General features: G+C 41.9%; 2 protein-coding genes across 3 annotated transcripts in view; one reads left to right on the forward strand and one right to left on the reverse strand.

The window, feature by feature from the left end:
* Window positions 1-10,476, reverse strand: part of eas (ethanolamine kinase 1) — a 50,608-nt gene extending 40,132 nt beyond the window's left edge. Inside the window, exons 1-2 of one of the 2 annotated variants that reach the window (XM_065432061.1) lie at window positions 10,377-10,476; window positions 10,022-10,298 (exon numbers count right to left, since the gene is read on the reverse strand). The gene's annotated coding sequence lies outside the window, so the exon portion shown is untranslated. Of the gene's footprint in view, window positions 1-10,021; window positions 10,319-10,376 lie in introns of those variants that run through there. The other variant, XM_065432062.2, reaches the window with a different exon arrangement.
* Window positions 10,477-10,556: 80 nt separating this feature from the next.
* LOC135902133 (succinate dehydrogenase assembly factor 2-A, mitochondrial-like) lies at window positions 10,557-20,854 on the forward strand. The gene is made up of 4 exons (XM_065432064.2): window positions 10,557-10,742; window positions 15,720-15,880; window positions 17,731-17,840; window positions 20,504-20,854. Exons 1-4 carry the CDS (start codon window positions 10,698-10,700, stop codon window positions 20,611-20,613), a joined length of 426 nt encoding a protein of 141 aa, XP_065288136.1. The 5' UTR covers window positions 10,557-10,697; the 3' UTR covers window positions 20,614-20,854.

Consider the following 20,854-nt stretch of genomic DNA (forward strand, 5'->3'; position numbering starts at 1 on the left):
TCATGTTGGATGTTAACGTAGGCACCACAACTTCCGCTTTTGGTGCCTACGACGCGCTAAACACAAGCCATACGCACTTGTCCTCAGCAAGGCACAGTGCACTTAGCCAGTGGACTCGTTGTGGCACCCCACGGTGGCCACGGTATCTACACCATGTAGCTGATTGCACCTTGATGTTGGCTATCGGCCAATAGCCGCCGTCTAAGGTAATGACAAAATAATGTGCCTAGAAGAGAGTGAGGACAGGGCCTTCTGTTGAAACGAGAGCATTTGAGAGAAAGGTGACTTCGCGATTCACTTGCGACCTCCACGCACCGCGTGCAACAGCAAAACTTGGCTGAGATGTTCACAGCAGCATGTGAACTAAGTTATTTCACCAAGCCGGAGGGATGGCTCTGGGCCCCTTCAAATTAGGTGACATCATTAGTCTGTCTTTTTAGAACTCTATAGGCATTTATTTGATGAAAAACATTTGCTAGTAGACAAAATTAAGCCCAAAATTTTATTTACAAATTGTATGTGCAAATCATAATGCCGACGTCAGCATGACATCACAAATTTCACTGCCTTTCTGTGTATTTGGGCCACTTCTCTGCAGAAGATCATTGAAGTCAGTACACTGCATCCTTGCTAAGTCAATTCAATGCGATTACTCAAATAGTCTTAAGAAGATGCTACCAAGCCCCATTACATCACAAGGAGCTGGTGTAGAAATTTCAAGATGGTGTCACCTCCCTGCATATTAGATTCTCACGTTCTCTAAGGCCTATGAAGCCTCAGCTAGTAGTCATAGTGGCCCACTCAGTCTCTAATGGGTGTGCTCTACTTTCCATAATATCTCACTTAGTGTCCCTTAAAGGCCCAGAACAATGCACAGTGTCAAGCTACAAGGCCCTATAAAATGCAAAGGCCAGACACATCAGTGAAGCAGACCAGGAAGCAGACAACTAGAAACGAAAAGTGCAACAAAAGATGCTGTAAGAGACACACATGCACACAAGGAAAATGACAAAGCCACGTTAATGAAGAATGCGATTGCTAAGACTGAAGTGCAAACACACAAACGACAATGTGACAGTGTGAGCCACCACAATATGCATCTTCCAACAATTATATTTCAGAAAATGACACCACATGTACAGTCCACTTGTCAGTACACAGAGTTGCCAGAAATCTGCAGGATAAGTGACCAATGGTGTAAAAACAAATAAGACAGTAGTTTCTCTCATCAGGGTTACAAAAGGAGTACTGACAGATATCCCTCCCTCCCCTTCCCCGGGCTGTTGAAAGCATTAATAATCTCATTGATGCTTTCATGGGAGTACTTGTGAGTGTTATTATGGCTGGGATGGTGCCATATTGATTTATTATGATTCGTTTGGGCAGAAAGTCTGAATGGCGCCCGAATGTATGTTGCTTGTGGTATTCAATAGGAGCCGTGATAAAGCAAGTATAGAAATTTTAATCTCGAAATCATTCTACGTTGAGCCAGTGGTTGAATGTTGGCCTTCACGTGCAGGTTTGTAATGCTCGTTTGACACGAATATTGTTAATATATAAATCTCAATGCTAAGTTCTGTATGCGTTCTAGTTTGTTGGTTAAATACTCCTGGTGCGGGGCCCAAATAATGTCAGCATACTCTAAAGCAGGTCTCTAATGAGGGTTCTGTATGCATTTAATTTAACAATAGGAGGCGTGTTTCTAAGTTTCCTTCTCAAGAAATGTAGTTTACCTAGCGCCTTGTCATTTATGTTATTTATGTGAGCTTCCCAATTTAATTTTGTTGTAAGAGTGACTCCGAGATATGTGACCTCATCGAATTTTCTTAGTGGTATATTGTTTATTGTGTATGTAAACTGCAGCGCATTTTTCTTGTGTGCGAAGGAGATACTGGTAGTTTTTGTTGCATTCAGTTTCATCCCTCATTTGTTGCACCAATTTTGTATTGCAGCTAACAAATTGTTTAGTTTTACCTGATCCTCTCAGGTATTCCACTGTTGTGTACAGTACACAATCATCGGCGAATAGGCGCATTTGAATAGGCAACTGAACACATGAACGAATATCATTGATGTAGGTCAGAAATAGGAGGGCCGCAAGAACCGAGCCTTGTGGTACACCAGGAAAAACAATGCAATCAGACATAATATCATTCATAGCTACGCATTGCTTTCTGTTTTCAATATAGTTCTTGATCCACGATACTGTTTTCTCGTGTATACCAATGGCAGTTTAGTAATAAGATCTGGATGAGGAACAACATAAAAGGCTTTTGAAAAATCTAAGAAAATGGCATCTGTTTGGCTTCTGTTATTTATTGCGGCAGCTATATCACGGGTTATCTCAGCAAACTCAGTAATAGTACTTAGACCTGAATGGAATCCATGTTGCCAGCTGTATAGTAGGTTATTCTCTAAGTGCAATATTATGGCCTTATAAATAATATGTTCGAACAATTTACTGGACGCACATGTTAATGAAACAGGTCTATAGTTACGCCGAGCTTAGAGCCAGATTAGTGCACGGGTGTTACTTTGACCATTCGCCAGTTGTCAGGTATCACTGAAGTTTCCAAAGATCGCCTGTAAATTACGTACAAGTATTTTGACATCCAAAATGCAAGTTTTTGCAAAAATGTGTTTGATATAAGATCAGGGCCACAAGGTTTCTTTACATTCAGTTTCTGTAAGAGTCGAAAAATTCCTTCTTGGTCGATATCTATTTCAGGCATTGGATTGTCGAACTGATACCGTGGAGAGGGGCCATTAAAGGCAGTTTTGTTAAATACAGATTTAAAAAATTCATTAAATTTGCTTGCTATGACGTCAGGCTGAACAACAGTCTCATTTGAAACAGTAATCTGTGATACCATGTGCCGCTCCCTCGATAGGTAGAGCCAGAATTTTTGTGGTTTATTCGTCATGTAAGAAGTCAGAGTAACAGTGAAAAAATGCTCCTTGGCCGTTTGGATCTTATCTTGTAGCAAGCGTACGAGGTCTTGAAGGTCACGTGTGGTTTTCTTTCTGCGCTTCCTTTTAATTTTTCATTTTAAATGTATTATTTCACGTGATAACCAAGGATGTTCTCTGTTCACTTGCTTCTTTCTGGAGGGAATGTATTATTCTTCACGAAAATGTACAATATTCTTAAAACGTAACCATAATTCATTTACGTCAAGAAGTAATCAAAACTGCAGAAAACAGGCGTTCAAATATTCTAAGATGGCATTGTCATCCGCTGTTGAGTAATTCCTGATAACAGCAATCGATGGCTTAATGCGTTCAGTTTCCTAAAATTGGGCAGGAGAATAGAATCATTTCGTGGTCCGAAATGCCATTTTCAACGTTTAATGTGTTATTTTGAAATAGGCTGCTTACGAACATCAGATCAAGCACAGAACATGACGGACCAGCTATTCTAGTAGGTTCGGAAACTAGTTGGTCTAGAGAGAAAGTAAATGACAAACAATAGTGATTCAGCACTTTTCGTGTCGGAGCTGTTGTGCGAAAGATTAGTCCAATTGATTCCTGGTAAATTGAAATCACCTGTGATGATAATATTGGAACGTGAGTTAGTGTGTTGTGCAATGTAATTGCGCATAACGTCTAGATATTCAGGGGGCGTATTTGGAGGTCGATACACACCACCCCAGAAATATGCTTTTTCCATTAAATATAAGTTTACACCATACGCTTTCATGGTCAGGTATGTTGTTTAAAATTGTGAATTTTATGTTAGATTTAATTGCGACAGCTACACCTCCCCCGTACGATTCTCTGTCTTTCCGTGTGAGCCGATAGGAAGGTGGAAATACCTCGGAATCCTGGACACCTTCGTGAAGCCAGGTTTCCGTGATGACTATGATGTGCGGTTGATGGGCTGCAACTATGCTTTCAAGTAGGCTGAACTTTTTGACTACGCTGCGTGCATTCGGAAAAAATGTCAATAAATTATTAAATGCTTGTGGGGAAAATGTTATAATAATATAATATTAACTAATGAATACTGATTGCTGCGGTATTTTCCACATGGATCACACAGAGTAATTTCAATTGTGTTTAAGAACTTGTGAATATATATGCCACAGAAAAATAAACCAAATGCCCATACCGGTTGAATAGTGTAAATTTGCCCTTCGGTTAATTCCTGATCACTCTATCTACCAACCAAACTCTCACCTTCACTAAAACTAAGTCCTTTAAATGAGAGTTTATGAAAGATAGAAAGCTTCCCACCTTTTGCTAAATGTCACTTGTGCCATAGCAACAGGTGCAACAAGTTAACGCAACTTGCGTAAGCGAAAATAAAAAAAATTCTGGGGTTTTACATGCCAAAACCACAATCTGATAGTGGACACCTCCGGTTTGATGTGGACCCCCTGGGTTTCTGCACATGCACCCAAAGCACGGTACTGGGGCATTTTTGCATTTCGCCCTCATTGACGTCCATGATGCCACGCGTATCTTTGTCACTTAATATTTCACGAGTTGTGCTAGGCATTTTACATTCTTTTGCTGTGCTGTGCACCAGATGCTTGTTTTTTTGGCAGCCATCTACAAGTGCATGAAACATACTCTGCCAGTTGTTGGCGTTATATCATGTCAGTCGAGCTGCAAGATGTGTAGTTTGTTTTGTATCCAAGATAACTTTTCACATATAGTATTTTGGTGGTTTGCTGACAACTGAAGAAAAAAGGCCTTGGTCGTTTTATGCATAGGAAAATACATCACAGCATTTAAGTCTGGCAACATTCATGGTATTACTATAGAATCTTTTTATAAGCAAAGTAAATTTTCAACCACGACTGCCTGTCAAGAGTTCTGCAAAGCATCACTTTATTTGTATGTTTCTAAATCCCCATTACAATGCAAGAGATGTTACGCTAAGCTGGAAAAGAGAGAGAGAAAGTAGTAGTGCATCCTGGGATGACAAACAATGAGTAAAATAAGCCTGCTTATATGGTGGTTGCAACTTCAACCTTTGGTTGACAGAGCCAGCAAGGATATGTCCACTCAAAGATAGCACCGCGATAGTGTCAAGGGGCTTATCTTGCAATGCTTGTCCTGCAGTGAGTTCTGGCAGTGAATGATTGGCACACTAATACCTCCTTTTATTATCATACCTTAGAAGCACTGCAGCACACTTTGTGAAGTACAAATGGAGAGAAAATTAAGAATAAAACATGGAGCCCAAATGCAATTGATACTCTATCATACAGACGAATATTGATTCACTTTAATGCCCTGGAGCAACAACAGCACCCTGTGAGATGCCACAATGGAGGCTCTGGAATAATTTGAAGTGCTTGGGATCTTTTTTAAGTACATTGGCATTTATTTCGCAGTGCGACTTGGAATTTACCCAGTGACCACATGCATAACAAAAGAATGTCATTGACATTGATGCCTAACAAATGTATCAAAAAAATTTAATATGTGCTTCACGCCTCTTAACAGAAGTTTTTAGTTGACGATTCAATGCCTGTGCTGTGTGCAAGTATCTTTTCAATGTGCACCCGCAGTGCAACGACTCAGTCTCAAAGGCAATTATGTTGGTTACATGTGTATGCCTATGTAGTGAACACAGGTGCCAAATTTTTGCTTATTTGAAGGCATATGTGACTGCAAAACTGTGATAGCAGAAACTCAGAAACTGGCCTCAATGGGGAAAGGAAAGGCTAAAAGCATTTTGACTGTCTCACTTTGCAGTGAGGCGGGGAGAAGGGAAACAGAGGGGCCCGACTTTTGTTAATCACAACCACACAAAGCCAGCAGGCAATGAAGCCAAGGAAAGCATAGGGGATATTTGCGATGGTTGAAACTGAAATGCATAAAATGAAGAAAAGGAGAAATGAAAGTGGATGAAAAGATGACTTGTCACCGGTGGGGACCAAACCCACAGCCTTTGCATTACGGGCGCGATGCACTACCAATTGTGCTACAGCGACGACCATCAATCAGTCCACTAACTCTGCTATTTATATGTACTTACTGGATCTAGTCTTGGGACTGTTAGCCAGTGCCACTCAGAGCTATAACAGGCAGATGTGGAACACCCTTTCTTGCTCTAAGTCATCACATGATACGTGAACTTAGAAAGAGCAGGCATGCACCTAATGAACTCTCGTGTGCTACCCAATGGCATCAAGGCTGCCAGATTTGAGACCCTCACTATGAATGGATGAGAGGAAGGGGAGCTCAAGTCGCACACTTGAACTATCCTGTGGCCATGGAAAAGATGTAGATTAAGAGAGGAAAGTTACTATAAAGGAGGTTGTTAAAATTTTCAACAGGAAATAACACATCTGGACAAATGAACTAAGTACCACTGTTATGTCCTGGAAGTCTCGAAGCCATAAGAATTTCAACACTCTCTACATCTATACACTATAAAATGCAGTCATAACTAATAATGGTGTCACATGGCCACTTTCGATTGCAATCAAGCCCAATCCAGATCAAAACTCTAGACGGCCGCGATTGGCTCCCTCATACGGCTTGTGCAAAGGAGCCAATCAATCGCCACCAAGAAATTCAAAGTGTGCCATGTGGCACATGTATAAAACAATCTTTCAAATAAATGCCTTCATATTTTGCACAGCATTGTGAAAACATTTTTGCAAATTAATCACCTTACATGGAAGTTAATGTGTGTGTAGTTCCTCTCATGCCATTTTTACCGCTTTTGCTGCACTTAGTGCATTACTCATGATTGACTTAAGAGCAAACAAAACTTTGTGAACAAATGTTTACCAAGTGCTGTTCAAGTTATGTTCAAAGCCAATACTTTACTAACAGTGCCAAAAAGGTCATTGTTCATCATGAGGTAACAAGTTTGCTGTACCCCCAATGCAAATGTCATGTTGCATATACATTTGCAAATATGACAAGGCATCATGGGGTCTGCTCCCTTTCTTATAGAGCAAACAAGGGCCTTGGGTCATGTTGGCACGTGATTCAAATGAAGAGACTAAAAAGACAGAACTACAGCCATGGAGAAACAGATAGCAGCTTCAAAACAATTCATGCGTGTTAGACTAAGATAAAAAGCATGGCTCAAGAGCGGTACACTAGAGATTACAAGCTATCTATGTGCAGCAGATTTATCTTCACAGCCTCCTCACGCTCACAAAGTCCTTAACGTATGTGACATAATCGGTGCTCTCAGGCGATGCCGCAGTCTCCCTTTGTACTCTTATCTTGTCGTCTGCTTTCTGTCCAGACAGCACACAAATTTGTGCATGATAGATGCCAGTTGCCCAAGAACAAGATAACTGCCAACAGACTGAGTACATGGCTTTAGGCAATATGTGTCGGTACAACAGGACAGCACAGAACAATGACTGTGCAAGTAGTCTTCCACTGCGAAAGGCCTGCCATGGTGCCACCACCATGAAGAAGGAAGGAATGCACGTGCCAAGTGCTTCCCAAACATGACAACACAACAGCCCTGCACAGACATCACGGTTGGCCCAGACAGGCAGTAAAAAAATGCCCATGAGAAACAATTCTGCATTTGCTCAGCAACACGGTCCTGGAATTGGATGCTGCACTAAAAATGGTGGGCACACGTGCATTCTTTGTAATGCAACATACCTCACCACCACAAATTTCTTCAAAACTAGATAAAAGTAAGGACTGTTGTATGAAACATATGTACCACACACCCACAAAAATAAGACATTGAACCAAAAACAAAAACACAGGTTTTTTAATTTAGAGCATGTGCTCTGTCCTTCTTTGTGCATGCTGGTTTGACACTACTCAGATAGGACATTTTGGGTTGTGCTGCAGTTACACAATGATACAACTGAGATTACATTCCAATCTTGTTCTATTCATGTTTCATCACTAATTCAATGTGATGAGCTGCCTTTCCTATTCCCAGGGTTTCCATTTGATTTGTACCAGTGGTAGATGACAGGGATAGTGACTGTTTGGTACCAAAGTTGTAAAACCTTGTAGGCTTTTAAACAACAAAAGGGATTTAAAGAAAAGTAAAATACATAACAGAATGTGGCCCTGCTCCAGAGAAAAGTTAACACAGCTGAAAAAAAAAAGAAACAGCTTTGAACTCAAAACACATGGCCCCTTGTGACACCTTTATCTCATGTGCTCAGCAGCATCAGCTGTGTAACAGAGCGTCTGTTTCATCCATGACGTGGCAGCATTAGTCAAAGGGCTCCTCAATTTGGCTGCACTTCCTGCACTAGTTCAGGGGGTGCAGCACTCAAGCACTCGATTTGCAAGTGCAGCTAGCGTGACCTGCACTTCGGCACTCGATTGACGTCGTGCTGCACGAGTTGATGTACACTTCGGCACTAGACTCTCCACAAGTTCTTTTCTCGTGCACGTAGTGCAAGGCCCTTGGTAGCAGACGACACATGCGGTTCCGTGGCCATGCGGGTGTTGGTAGAAGGCATCGACGGCGCCTGTTATTGGTAACGCAGCACGGACGCCAGTTTTCTTCAGGATGTGTACGCAGCATCTTGTTAAGGGTGCTTTCCGGGTTCAGCTGCTGATAAGTGCACTGAAGGCCGGGATTTTCCCACAGGTCACAGTCGCTCGTATTAATTTTCCCGAGATTACCGCTACCTCGACGTTAAGTTTACGCGAAACCACATCGGTCCGTCGTTTGAAACGTTGTGCCATATATGATTCAGAAAGGTGTGGAAACTGCGCTTGGTCATGCTTTCTGAATAATTATGCCGAAGTTGAACTAATTTCCAGGTACTAATACATAAATTCTTCCCAGAGGACAAAAAAGGCCATTGCGCACACGCTTACGCTTGCGGCACACACCAACAAAAGAAAAGCCACAGCTGCCCAGTCGCAGCAGACAAAGGCCTGAACGTTCCTGCACTTTCGTCCTCGATTTGACCCCTGCACCGAAAGCGCTAGTGTAGCGCTACACTCGCGCTTCAAGAACTGGCGCTACACTGGCACGACACTTTTCTGAACTAGTGCAAAAAGTGCAGCCAAATCGAGGAGACCTCAAGTCTGCTTTTTATTACACTGTAAGCAAATATTTAAAAAGGCAATATTAATAGTGTACCTGCAACTGTCCACATTAGATTGTGCTGCACAGTGATGTCCAAAGAACATTTTCATTGATTGCAACATAGCTACATCAAAATGAAAAACAAACAATATGCACATATCTCTGCCTTGACAGCCTTTTCATGTGTATAAATCAAAACACTATACAAGTGCCTAGAAGGTGTAATGGCCGGGTATGTAACATACACATCATATTGTCATTGCAAAAACAATTTCCTTTATTATTTGGTTTTAAAGTTCTGTACGGATAATTTCAGTCACGCCTTCCGAGGTATACGTAGCGCCCAGCTACACATTGGGTTAGCATCCTTTATTAAACTCTCTGCTTGGGCACCACACTCTCTTTAGACATTATGATGGTGTCATTCCTGGGTATGTGCAGAATACATTTATGCTACATCTATGCTGAATTTTAAGCATGTGCATTGCAAGTATTGGATATTTTTTTTTTAGCCGTAATAGAAAACTGTAAATTTCCTCCCCCTTCGTTTCTTTCTTTTTCAGACAGTTTTTCGTGACACATCTGCAGGAAGAGACCAACCCGACACTGAATGAGTAGACCGCGCACGCATACGCGCAACGGACTGAATGAATGGGAACGGCAGGCGCGGATCATTAGAGAACACTCTCTCACGCACACGAATGGGATATAATAAACAAACAAAAACTAAACGCACGAAAAGGCCGGCCCTCGCAGGCCAGTCAAGCAGCGTTTCGTATCGGTCTCCTGCCGTGCCACTGATCGATTCGCACGTTTAACAGGACGAATCGACAAGTTAGGAGCGCAACACGGTGAACACATCGCGACCGAGCGGGGACTGTCAACGACAAATGAATGACGATCCACAGGCGGAGAGGCAAGCCGCGATTTGAGGGCCACTCGAGCGGCCTGCAGCACGGCACGATTTGCTGACTCCACGTGAAACGGGGCAAAGCAACCGCACGCTTTGGGGCGCGTTACCTGCGTCGTCGTGTTTTCCAGCGCCGGAGCGTGGACCTCGATTCTCCCGTCCGCTGTCCCGAGAACACAAGGTCCGCTGTCTCGTGCTCCGGACTCGCACGGCCGCCGTGCGGTCTCCTCGCTTCGGACGATGAAAAGTCGCCGCTTCAGACGAGCCGCAGCTGCTTTGCGACGGAGGGACACGTGAACGAGTAGCTGCACACTCGCGTCTGCTCCTCCGTCGTCATTACAGCCGCGGCGAGTCGTAAAAATGCCCGACACATGCGAAACTGGGAAGCTGCGAAAGCAGAAAAAAAACCACAGAGCGCGCCACTGGCGGCACCTTTGTTCGACTGCAGACAGTGCATTAAAATACCTTTAACTTCGGGCACGTTGTGTCACTACGGTACTGTTTAACTCGGCCCATCGGACACACACACAAACACACACGCACACACACACACACACATTTCTTCTAATATGTCCAGTTTATTGAATAGCATATGTCCACTACTCGCATAAAACGAGCCGCCAGAGCCGCTTCGAAAAGAAGCTCAGGGCAGCATGCCGGATGTGGTTCTCTGCCACGGCATAATATTCTTACACCGTGTCCCCTACTAAAACACAAACGAACACCACTTGAGCGCGCCTTTGGCAAAGCTGACTTCCTGTCGTCTGCCGTCGTGCCTGCCGCAACATGTTCTTGCGTTCTGCGTTTATTCGCTTGCGGCCGTCGACGCTCGTATGTATTAGCTCCGCACTGACTTTAATTTGTTCGTTGATTAAACTTTGTACCTTAATTTAACAGTCAATGAAAGATGCCATGCATATAGTTATAATTTTTGTAGGTCGTCACCTTGCTACTCTACCCATGTTACTTGCGCGAGGTTGCCCTGCGATTACTTGCCGATTATTTACCAGTGCCAGTCGTTTGTTATCGGTTGATAATGATTTTATATGTGGCTGATTTTCGCACCGGGGGTCTTCTACCTGATGCCAAAGCTATGTGCGGGTCTGTGTTGTGTGAGAGAGAGGGATATAGAGATGGTAGATCAGTGGTGAAGTAGGCGCATGGCGACATTGGTTCAGTATGAGCGGGTCTACACTACTTTAGTCACTCACACCTTCTGCTTTGTGCTGAAATATTTACCAAAATGCAACTGGAAAGCTAAACGAAGTTCGTGCAGGAAATCAGCATTTGTTCATTCTAAGAGTGGTTTTTGTTTTAGCGAACTACGCACGGGCAAGGGGGGGGGGGGGGGCGGCATTGTATGCACGAGGAATCCAGTCATGACGAACCGACTTGATACAGCGAATTATTTGCTATATTGAAACATCAGAAATGTATGAATGTTATCAGGATGATCGAACTGCATTATCATTAAGGTCAACATTGTATGCACGAGGAATCCAGTCATGACAAACCGACTTGATACAGCGAATTATTTGCTATATTGAAACATCAGAAATGTATGAATGTTATCAGGATGATCGAGCTGCATTATCATTAAGGTCAACTTAAATGTGCCACGTACCAAGCATTGAGTTTCATACAATAATTACTATAACTATGGCGCTAGTGTGTACGGGAGCTGCAATGGGAGCAGTTGTACCAGCATGTGAATTATGGGAATTACATGGATTTGCCTAAATTTCGCCCTTCTGGCATCAAACGGCTTTGTGTCTTTGTAAACTTGTCATTTTCAACAATGTACTGTTCAATAGGTAATTAAATATGCATTATTAAAATTGTCTGACACCAGGATTTTAACACAGGACCTCTAGCACAGATCCAGATATTGAAACCATTAAACCACGGAAGCATGTATCGACAAGCTCAATTGTTGCAATTAGTAGTGATTGTGCATGTTCGCAGCATCTTCTGCACTTCGAAGAGTATAGATTGCTCTGAAATTTACGACAATAAGATTTATATAGCGAAATATACGAAGCCACAAGTGCAAAGATCAGACAAATGCATCTACTTCCCATTATGGTGGTACAACAACTGCAGTGCCAGAATTCCTTCTAGTAATTAGTGAAGGAAACTCCGTGCAACCAAGATGTGTCCACCTTTTCCCCCCTCTCGGCAGCATCCACAGATGCAAACAAGACAAAAAAACCTTGTTGTCATCAAAAACATAGACTTAGCCTCTTCCTCTGTTATGTTAACAAGGTTTGCATTATTGTGATTGCTGCAGTAGTTTGGCAAATTGTGGGCCAGGTCACAGGCAGGTGAAAGAAAGCCATTTTCACCTTTAACTACTTCATGAAAGTTTTATTTCATTAAACAGTGAGCTTCATAATAAACATTATTATGCCCTCGTGTCTGAGCAAAAGCCTTTATTCCTCATTTACCATCACAATGAGTATGTTTATGTACTTAAGTTCTTGAAATATATTGAAGTATACCTGGTACAATATAGATTCTTTTTTGAAATAAAAGAGAAAAAAAAAAGATGGGTGGCTGTGCCCGAGGCTGAGAAGAGTAAAATCATCAACAACTACCAAATGCAGTAAATGTTGGCCTTGTCTACAGATGTTACTAGAGTGTCTGCCTTGTAGTCTGTGTATGACAAACTTGTTAACATAAACATAATTTGTTATATTTGGCTTTGAATAATTGAAAGTACTGGGTATACTGAAGGAATGTTTGTTAAAGAGGAAAGAATCAATGACAAGTGGACTTCTTTGTACAGAAAAGTCTTATAGACATGCAAGCAAGCAGATAAAGTAATTGAAGTAGCTTAATCCTTCAGGGGGCATGTTTTAGATCTCATTAGTGGTGTCGTCCATTCTATGTTTTTTATCCTGTTTTAGAATTCAAATTTCGAATTTTTAAATATGAGGTCGAAATATTCTTTACAAACACTGTCTAAATTTGGTTTTGTCTGAAATTTTTATTGAGTTATGTCACAATCCTGCACAGTCTTCATTTTGACAAAGCTCGCTTGAGTTGCTGGGAAAACTTACTTCTGTTATGACAAGTGACTATATCCTTTGCATATACTGAGTGCTTCTTGATGAATGCCTTGAGCTATAAAAATAGAGGATTTTAGACAGCAGAAGCATGCACATGTCAGCTCGTTGGTTGACCAGAAAAATGGTATAATGCACAGGGCATAAGGAAGAGTCATTCCTTACATCCTGTCTCTTGAGCTGTTTTTGATGCCTAATTATTTAGACAAGAACATTTCTGCTGGCCAATATTCGTTGCAATATAGTGCTTCTACTAGCTTCCTGTAGGCTAACCTTCACTAATCGGTCGGTTAATGCTAGCCCACTTAGTTGGAATCCTGCGAACTGCACTATGTAGTTTCGAGATACTAGTTCGAAAACTGTATTGCCGAGATGCATTCCATGTATACATGTATCAAATTTTCCCACGAAGCCTTCCTCAAGCACTGCAGCACAAAATTTATCATTCTCTCCTGAAATATCTATTTTCTATACCTTAAATGTACAATCCAAGCACTACACCCATATGAAACAGTACGCTGTACTGAGCACATGCAGTTGAGATTGTACAATGACAAGTTTGGAAAAAATTAAAGCATATTAATGACTGTATATTTTTTAAATATTATTAATATTTTTGATGTTATGTGCTGACTGGAAGCACGGAAGGCCAATATTTTTTTTTTTTTTTTTTGATGTTCCATGAGGGAACTTAAGTTGAGCCTGCAAAAGGGGAATAATGCTTGAGCTAGTTCTGGCACATAAATTTATATGGGAGGGGGGCTTACCATTTTTGCTTGCTCCAGCTATTCTTTTGCATTAAATACACCAGTTGCCTTTGCAAGACATTTTCTTAGACAACAGAAGAATTGAGAGCTGGTACAGTTGGTGCACTTTAGGAACCTACTAGTAGCAGTACACAGGGGGTGCAAGACCGTGGAAAACACCACATGGGACCCTGACTCAAAACAAAATAAATTTTGGGGGGAAAGCATCCAGTACACGTACAGGAACAAAACATGCATACTACAAGCATTATAGAAATGAACAAAAGTACCGGTAATCAGGTATCACCAGGCTGTACTTTTGTTTTTGCCCTGCCTGGTGCATGTGTTTTACAGACACACGTGCACACTAGATCAATTCAGGTGCCGATGACTGTGTGAAGTGGTGCCACGTGACATGATGTGCATTCCTTGCTCTTATGTGTTGCACAGATTGGCCTCAATGAGGAGACGATAACCCACACCACCTGTCGTAAAGCTGGAAGAACCCTCCCGTTTTCTAGAAGAAATGCGGAAAGCAATACTTTCTAGGCAATAGAAGATTCCCATTAAGCACATAAAGTATGGCCCACTATTAAACTGAAAATGCCATTAGTAGTTAGGACAAATTTGCTATTTCTTCAGCTTCAGAGGGCAAAAAAAGCACGAAATACTATTTGACAGACATCATCATCATCAGCCTGGTTACGCCCACTGCAGGGCAAGGGCCTCTCCCATACTTCTCCAACTACCCCGGTCATGTGTTAATTGTGGCCATGTTGTCCCTGCAAACTTCTAATTCTCATCCACCCACCTAACTTTCTGCCGCCCCTTCTATGCTTCCCTTATCTTGGAATCCAGTACGTAACCCTTAATGACCATCGGTTATCTTCACTCCTCATTACATGTCCTGCCCATGCCCATTTATTTTTCTTAATTTCAACTAAGATGTCATTAACTCGCGTTTGTTCCCTCACTCAATCTGGTCTTTTCGTATCCTTTAACATTATGCCCATCATTCTTCTTTCCATAGCTTGTTGTGTCATCCTCAATTTAAGTAGAACCCTTTTCGTAAGCCTCCAAGTTTCTGCCCCGTAGGTGAGTACTGGTAAGACACAGCTGTCATACACTTTTCCTTTGAGGGATAATGGCAACCTGCTGTTCATGATCTGAGAATGCCTGCCAAACGCACCCCAGCCCATGCTTATTCTTCTGATTATTTCAGTCTCATGATCTGGATCCGCGGTCACTACCTGCCCTAAGTAGATGCATTCCCTTACCACTTCCAGTACCTCACTACCTATCGTAAACTGCTGTTCTCTTCCGAGACTGTTAAACATTACTTTAGTTTTCTGCAGATTAATTTTTATACCCACCCTTCTGCTTTGCCTCTCCAGATCAGTGAGCATGCATTGCAATTGATCCCCTGAGTTTCTAAGCAATTGAGGCAATATCATCAGGGAATCGCAAGTTGCTAAGCTCCATTGACTCCTATCCCCAATTCCCAGTCCAAGTCTCTGAATACCTCCTGTAAACACGCTGTGGATATCACTGGAGAGATTGTATCTCCCTGCCTGACGCCCTTCTTTATTGGGATTTTGTTGCTTTCTTTATGGAGGACTACGGTGGCTGTGGAGCCGCTATAGATATCTTTCAGTATTTTTACATACGGCTCGTCTACACCCTGATTCCATAATGCCTCCATGACTGCTGAGGTTTCGACTGAATCAAACACTTTCTCATAATCAATGAAAGCTGATAGGGTTGGTTATATTCCGCGCGCTAGATGCTCTCACTATAAAATTCGGTTGCAAGTCAGAATCTGTGTTGTGCCTTTCAGTATTCTTTCTCTCTTATGTGCTGCTGTTACGTTTTCGTGGACAAGTTCATTCATGGTGAAGAATGGAAAACATTGCACAGAGAAGAAAAGATCCCAGTTTGTCCCAGTTTGTTTGTTCTATGCCAGATGGCAGTGTTCCCCTTTGTCACTTCTGCAGCGGCTGTTGCAACCAATGTGCACGCACTCGGAGGGCAGCAGGGAGACCATCCTCAGCAAGGACTTCATCCAGAGGGCAAACGAAGACACCAAGACCCTGCGGGCGCGACTGCTCTACCAGAGCCGCAAGCGCGGCATGCTCGAGAATGACCTCATCCTCAGGTCAGCACTTAAATTGTGCTGTCGTGCGTGGTATGTGCTTTGCGTGCAAGACGCAATTCATCAGGAAAAAGCAGATGGAAGAGTGTGTCGTTGTAAAAGCGGAAAAGTGAAGAAAAGATCATAACCCGAGCTTGACGAACTTTGTAGGATGACTGAGAACGGACATCAACAGAACGCAATCTAGGGAAGCGTCAGGCTTGAGCTGTAGTTTTGGTGAGGGCACTTGTCTTTGTCACCAAAAAGGAAGGAAGTGTCTTGTTGAAATGATGTTGCCTCAATGAAAACAAGTGACTTGAAACATCGTCTCCAGTGGCATTGCTTGTTTGACCATTGTTGATTACTTTGGGTCTCCAACTTTTTGTGAACAGCTTGTCTTGCTTCAAGAACAGACATGCCTTGTGAATATTTGTCGTTAGAGTGTGCTCATTTTATGATGCTGGTAAATATGTACTTTTCCAAAGAACACTGACGTGCAAGCAATAAAATGCACTGCGGCTTTCACAGGGGTGGGCCAATCTGTCAGTGTTATTGGTGAAATTCATGGAAGGCAAAGTTTGTCATTCATCCAACTGTAGTGTGGAGCTACAAAAGAAACTCGTATACATTTTATCTTAAAAAAGAATCTTTGCAGTTGAAGAAAAATTAATCCTTCTCCAGGAATTAAACCCGAGACCAACACCTTTTTGGGACAGTAACGCTACCATCTGAGCTAACCAGGAAGCTGACAGGTTGTAGAGCGAGGCTGAATTCATTGACAACTCGAATCATGGGAATGCTAAGTGTGCACACCCGTCGGCTTTCCCAAATCTTTTGTAAAGATTATGAATTTGGGCTCATTTTATTATGGTATGAATGGCTCATCAAAGTTTATCAAAAGTAGTTTTCATTTGTAAAAAGAAGTTTTGTAGGTGTTGCAGGATGGGGTGGTGCGAGATTGTAAGAAATGCTTACAAGAAAGAAATTATTGTAGTACCTGTGCCACACTTTTGTAGCAGCACAAAACGGCTGATACTATAGGGGCGCCTACTTTGAGAAGATTTATTCAAATATGTTTCTGCAGCAGCTGAAATTACCAACAGCAAAGTCGCTGAAAAAGCCACTGCTTCTAACAAAGAATGTGCTGATTCTCAGGCTCTGCTCTGCCAAGTTTGCTACTTACTGCTACTGCTTGCTTTGACTGATTGCTGCTGAATGTGGCTAGTCACGGTGAAGAACATCTTTGGCCATTTCTCAAGGAAAAACCATGTGGTGGAAACAATCACTGTGGTGTGTCCTTACTGGAGCCTCCAGTGTTTGCAATGTCCAAGTGCAGTCTCTTAATTTGCAGGAGGGTTTCACTTATTATGGGCACACATTCTTCTGCCTGCCGCTTTGTCAGCTTGCTTTTTGCTTTAAACATTTCTGTCCTGCATTGTTTGCACGTTTGCCTTGTCGCACTACTGTTTCTCTCGGGAGCGGCTGGTGATCTTGCCATTCATAAATGAGATAAACATCTACCTTTGTTATAGTGAAGTCACGTTAGCATTGATTTGGTTAGCCTATGCATGCTAGATCAAGTTAAGTTACTACAGCTGAGGCTTGCTTGGCCAGAAGTGAGTTGGCATTCAATTTCCTGTGCCACTGAAATGTCCAAGACTTTCTTCATGTCATAAAAATTAACTGCACGGGAGTGTTTGGGATAATTTGAACTGCAGGAGACACAAACTGGGTCACTTTTCCTGACATAATTCCCATATAACTGGGTGACAAAACTCAGATGCTTTGAGTGTTGAATATAACTCTTGAGATCACCTCAGTTGGCTTCAAGCCAGGAGCGTGGCTTGAGTTTTCTTTTTTTCCATTTATTGCAGCACGTTCGCAGCCAAGCACCTGGCCTCCTTCAATACAGAGCAGCTCCAGCACTACGACAGGCTTATCAACCTGCCTTCCAACGACTGGGACATCTACTACTGGGCAACGGGTAATCATTGAAATTCTGATAAGGCCCTACAGCATGGAAACACGTGCAAGTGATCAGAGCAGATGCTGTTGTGTTCTGCTTAGTTTATTCCTAATGCTTGCTTTTTGCTCCTTTTACATTCACCAATCCTCTAGACAGTCATCACACAGTCCTGCTATATCCTCTGCGAAGGCCCTAGCCATTGTAGTACTAGACTGTCTCTACAGAAAGTTGCAGGAAGTGGAAAGGTAACCAGAAGAGTTCATTAGGAAATTTCACAATGGAGGTGGTTTAGTAGAAGAAAAAATTTTGTTATGCCCCCATTTGGCAGCACAGCGCTACCTCTTAAGGTAAATTTCCTTGGAAAGCTAACTTTTGAGTACATGAACAAAAAAAAAAGCAAACCCAGGGCCAACACCAGCCTGTTCACTGTACTAAATTAGCTACAGTGATCGGAAGGCTAGGTGGGAGACGGCAGCACAAGGTCATATTAATGATTCCTGTGGAAAATTTTTTCCACTGCCAATTATATGGGCACTCCAGCTGTATTCGCACCATCATGCTGCGACAGCAGCCAGCGCATGTGATGCAAGAGACGTGCAGTGCATGTCGCCCCCATGTATCGTTGAGTGTGCTCTGAATGTGCTATGAGTGTGCTCTGAGTGTGCTATGTTGAGTGTAGCTTCAGCGCAGCGCTTAACCTTGCTATCGCTTTCAATGCTTGTGGTGAAACTGCCAATTTCTTTTTTAAGAAAACCGGCAAAATTTACCTAGTCTTTTAATAACTGATTCATTGTGAACCACCTTCGTTATTGCAGGATCAGCACTTCATTTGTCATTTTCTCTTGTTTGTTAATGTTTTTTGCATGTGCTTTTAAGTTGCAGATAGGCATGGCCACAAGAACAGTCTGTATGAAACTTGACGTTTCTTGAAAACATAACTCAAGCATTCTAGCTTTTGGTGTCCTCTGGGCAGTGGTGTTATTCTTGGCACTGTGAGGAAAGACTGTTGTGGGCATGTTAGTGGCAAAACGTTTTTGTTCAGCTGTGACCACGCGAGATAAGCTCGAACTCTTTATTGAAATTGTCAGTACTAAGTTGAAGGTCCAAAGACTACTCACTGCAAATTTCCAGGTCTAAATATTTTTTTGAAGAAGCTTTTGCTCTGGGCCTACTCCAGTGCCGCCTATTCAAATATGTGTAAAATGCAGAAATCCTTTTATGAGCAACCTCTTGACTGATTTGAATGAAATTTGTTGTATATGAGAGGAAAAGTTTAATTCTTGTGACTGTTGTAAGCTGAATTTTGATTTAGGGCCTGAATATTGTTAAAAACTGTCAAACCTTGGTAAGATTGAAAGAAATAGGATCACAAAATTCACAAATTTCTAACTCTGCGTTAAAAACAGATATTACAATTCTGTAAACTGCATCCATTAGAGCATCTAAAGCAGACAAACTATCTATTAATTTATAACTTGCATAAATTTGTTACGGTGCTTACAAAGGTGTTGCAATGTCTTATTCATAAGATAGTTATATATTTTTCAGGGGTGCATGGTATATCACTTTTGACCACTTTAAATGTATTATTAAATGCAGCTTACATAGCTTTTATATCATTTTTCATTGTTGAGTTGCAGAGCTGTAAACTTCATAGTTTCGTTTTCCAAAATTTTTGCATTTCCGGCAATTTTTCCTAGTCTTGCAGTCACTTTTTCTTTTAATTGTAACAAGCCTCATCAGATTCTGTGCAGTGGTTGCTGAGAAACACGGTTTCGCCTTTAAAGTCCTATTCATAAATTAGTTATATATATTTTGCAGGGGTGTATGATATATTAATTTTGACAACATTGGGTGTATTATTAAACGCAGCTTACATAGTTTTTATATTGTTTTTCATTGTTGAGTTGCAGAGTTGTAAACTTCATAGTTTGTTTTCCAAAATTTCCCACTTTTTGACAATTTTCCTCAGTCTTGCAGTCACTTTTTCTTTTAAGTGTAACAAAGCTCATCGAATTCTGTGCAAAGCTCCCTCTTAAATAAAAAAAAACTTATAAAAATGCCGCACTTTCTCCACACTGACATTTGTAAAACCCAAGAAAGCCAGACTTCCCCTGCCCTTTTGCCATCTGCATCCACAAAGAAGAAAAAAAAAAGTGTTTTCGGGGAAGTTTTTGCCATAGTAGAGCAGCATTCACATTCAAATGATAAAACGACTGTGTGGGGCATGCAGTAGACAAAAGGAAATCCCTGGACTAGCGAGACTCTTCCCTAGCACAAGAAAGGTTAATTGACAAGAATTGCTACAAAGAAAAGTGTTGACAGTTGCAGCATGTGCTTTTCATCAGTTAGCATGCTTGCTTGTACACTCTTTGCAAAGGGGCAATGCAAGAGAACAGATATACATGCAAGAAAAAAAATTACCCCATATCAGCAAGTGATGTGAAACTAATTTTGGTTGTTACTGCCTCATATACAAGTAATTTTAAGTGCAATTCAAATGTTTCTCTTTAGGCAAGAACTGTTCGGGCATTAAGAGGTCAGCTTTTTTTTGTTTCTGAGAACCTTGACCACCGTTTCTCCCGTCAGTAAGGCAAATGTGCTGCAACCTTCACAATGATGCCATACTGGTACAGAAATTTGAAATGTTTTTTCATCTTGCTTCACTGTTTTTCTCGTAGGTGCCAGGGAGACTCCGCCAGAGTTTGAGAATGAGGTCATGTCACTACTGCGAAAGCATGTGCGCAATGATGAGCGGGAGAAGAGATTCAAGCAGCCCGACATTTCATAGTGTTCTAGGAGCAAAGTGACAGAAGATACCCGACACGCTTGAAAAAAGGTTTGGGCGTTGAGGCCACAGCCACTAAAAAATTGCATAACACAATATTTGTCTAGTCGGCCTGTTGCTTCGCTCTGCCTTCCGGTCTTTTCCCACACAACACTGGCCTCTCAACCAGACAGCAGTCAGTTCAAAGAGTGCAAACCCTTCTTCCTGTAGAAGTTGAAACTGCAGATTAAAGTTTTCTGGCACA

This window comes from Dermacentor albipictus, chromosome 3, assembly GCF_038994185.2.
Source record: "Dermacentor albipictus isolate Rhodes 1998 colony chromosome 3, USDA_Dalb.pri_finalv2, whole genome shotgun sequence".
NCBI lineage: Eukaryota > Metazoa > Arthropoda > Arachnida > Ixodida > Ixodidae > Dermacentor > Dermacentor albipictus.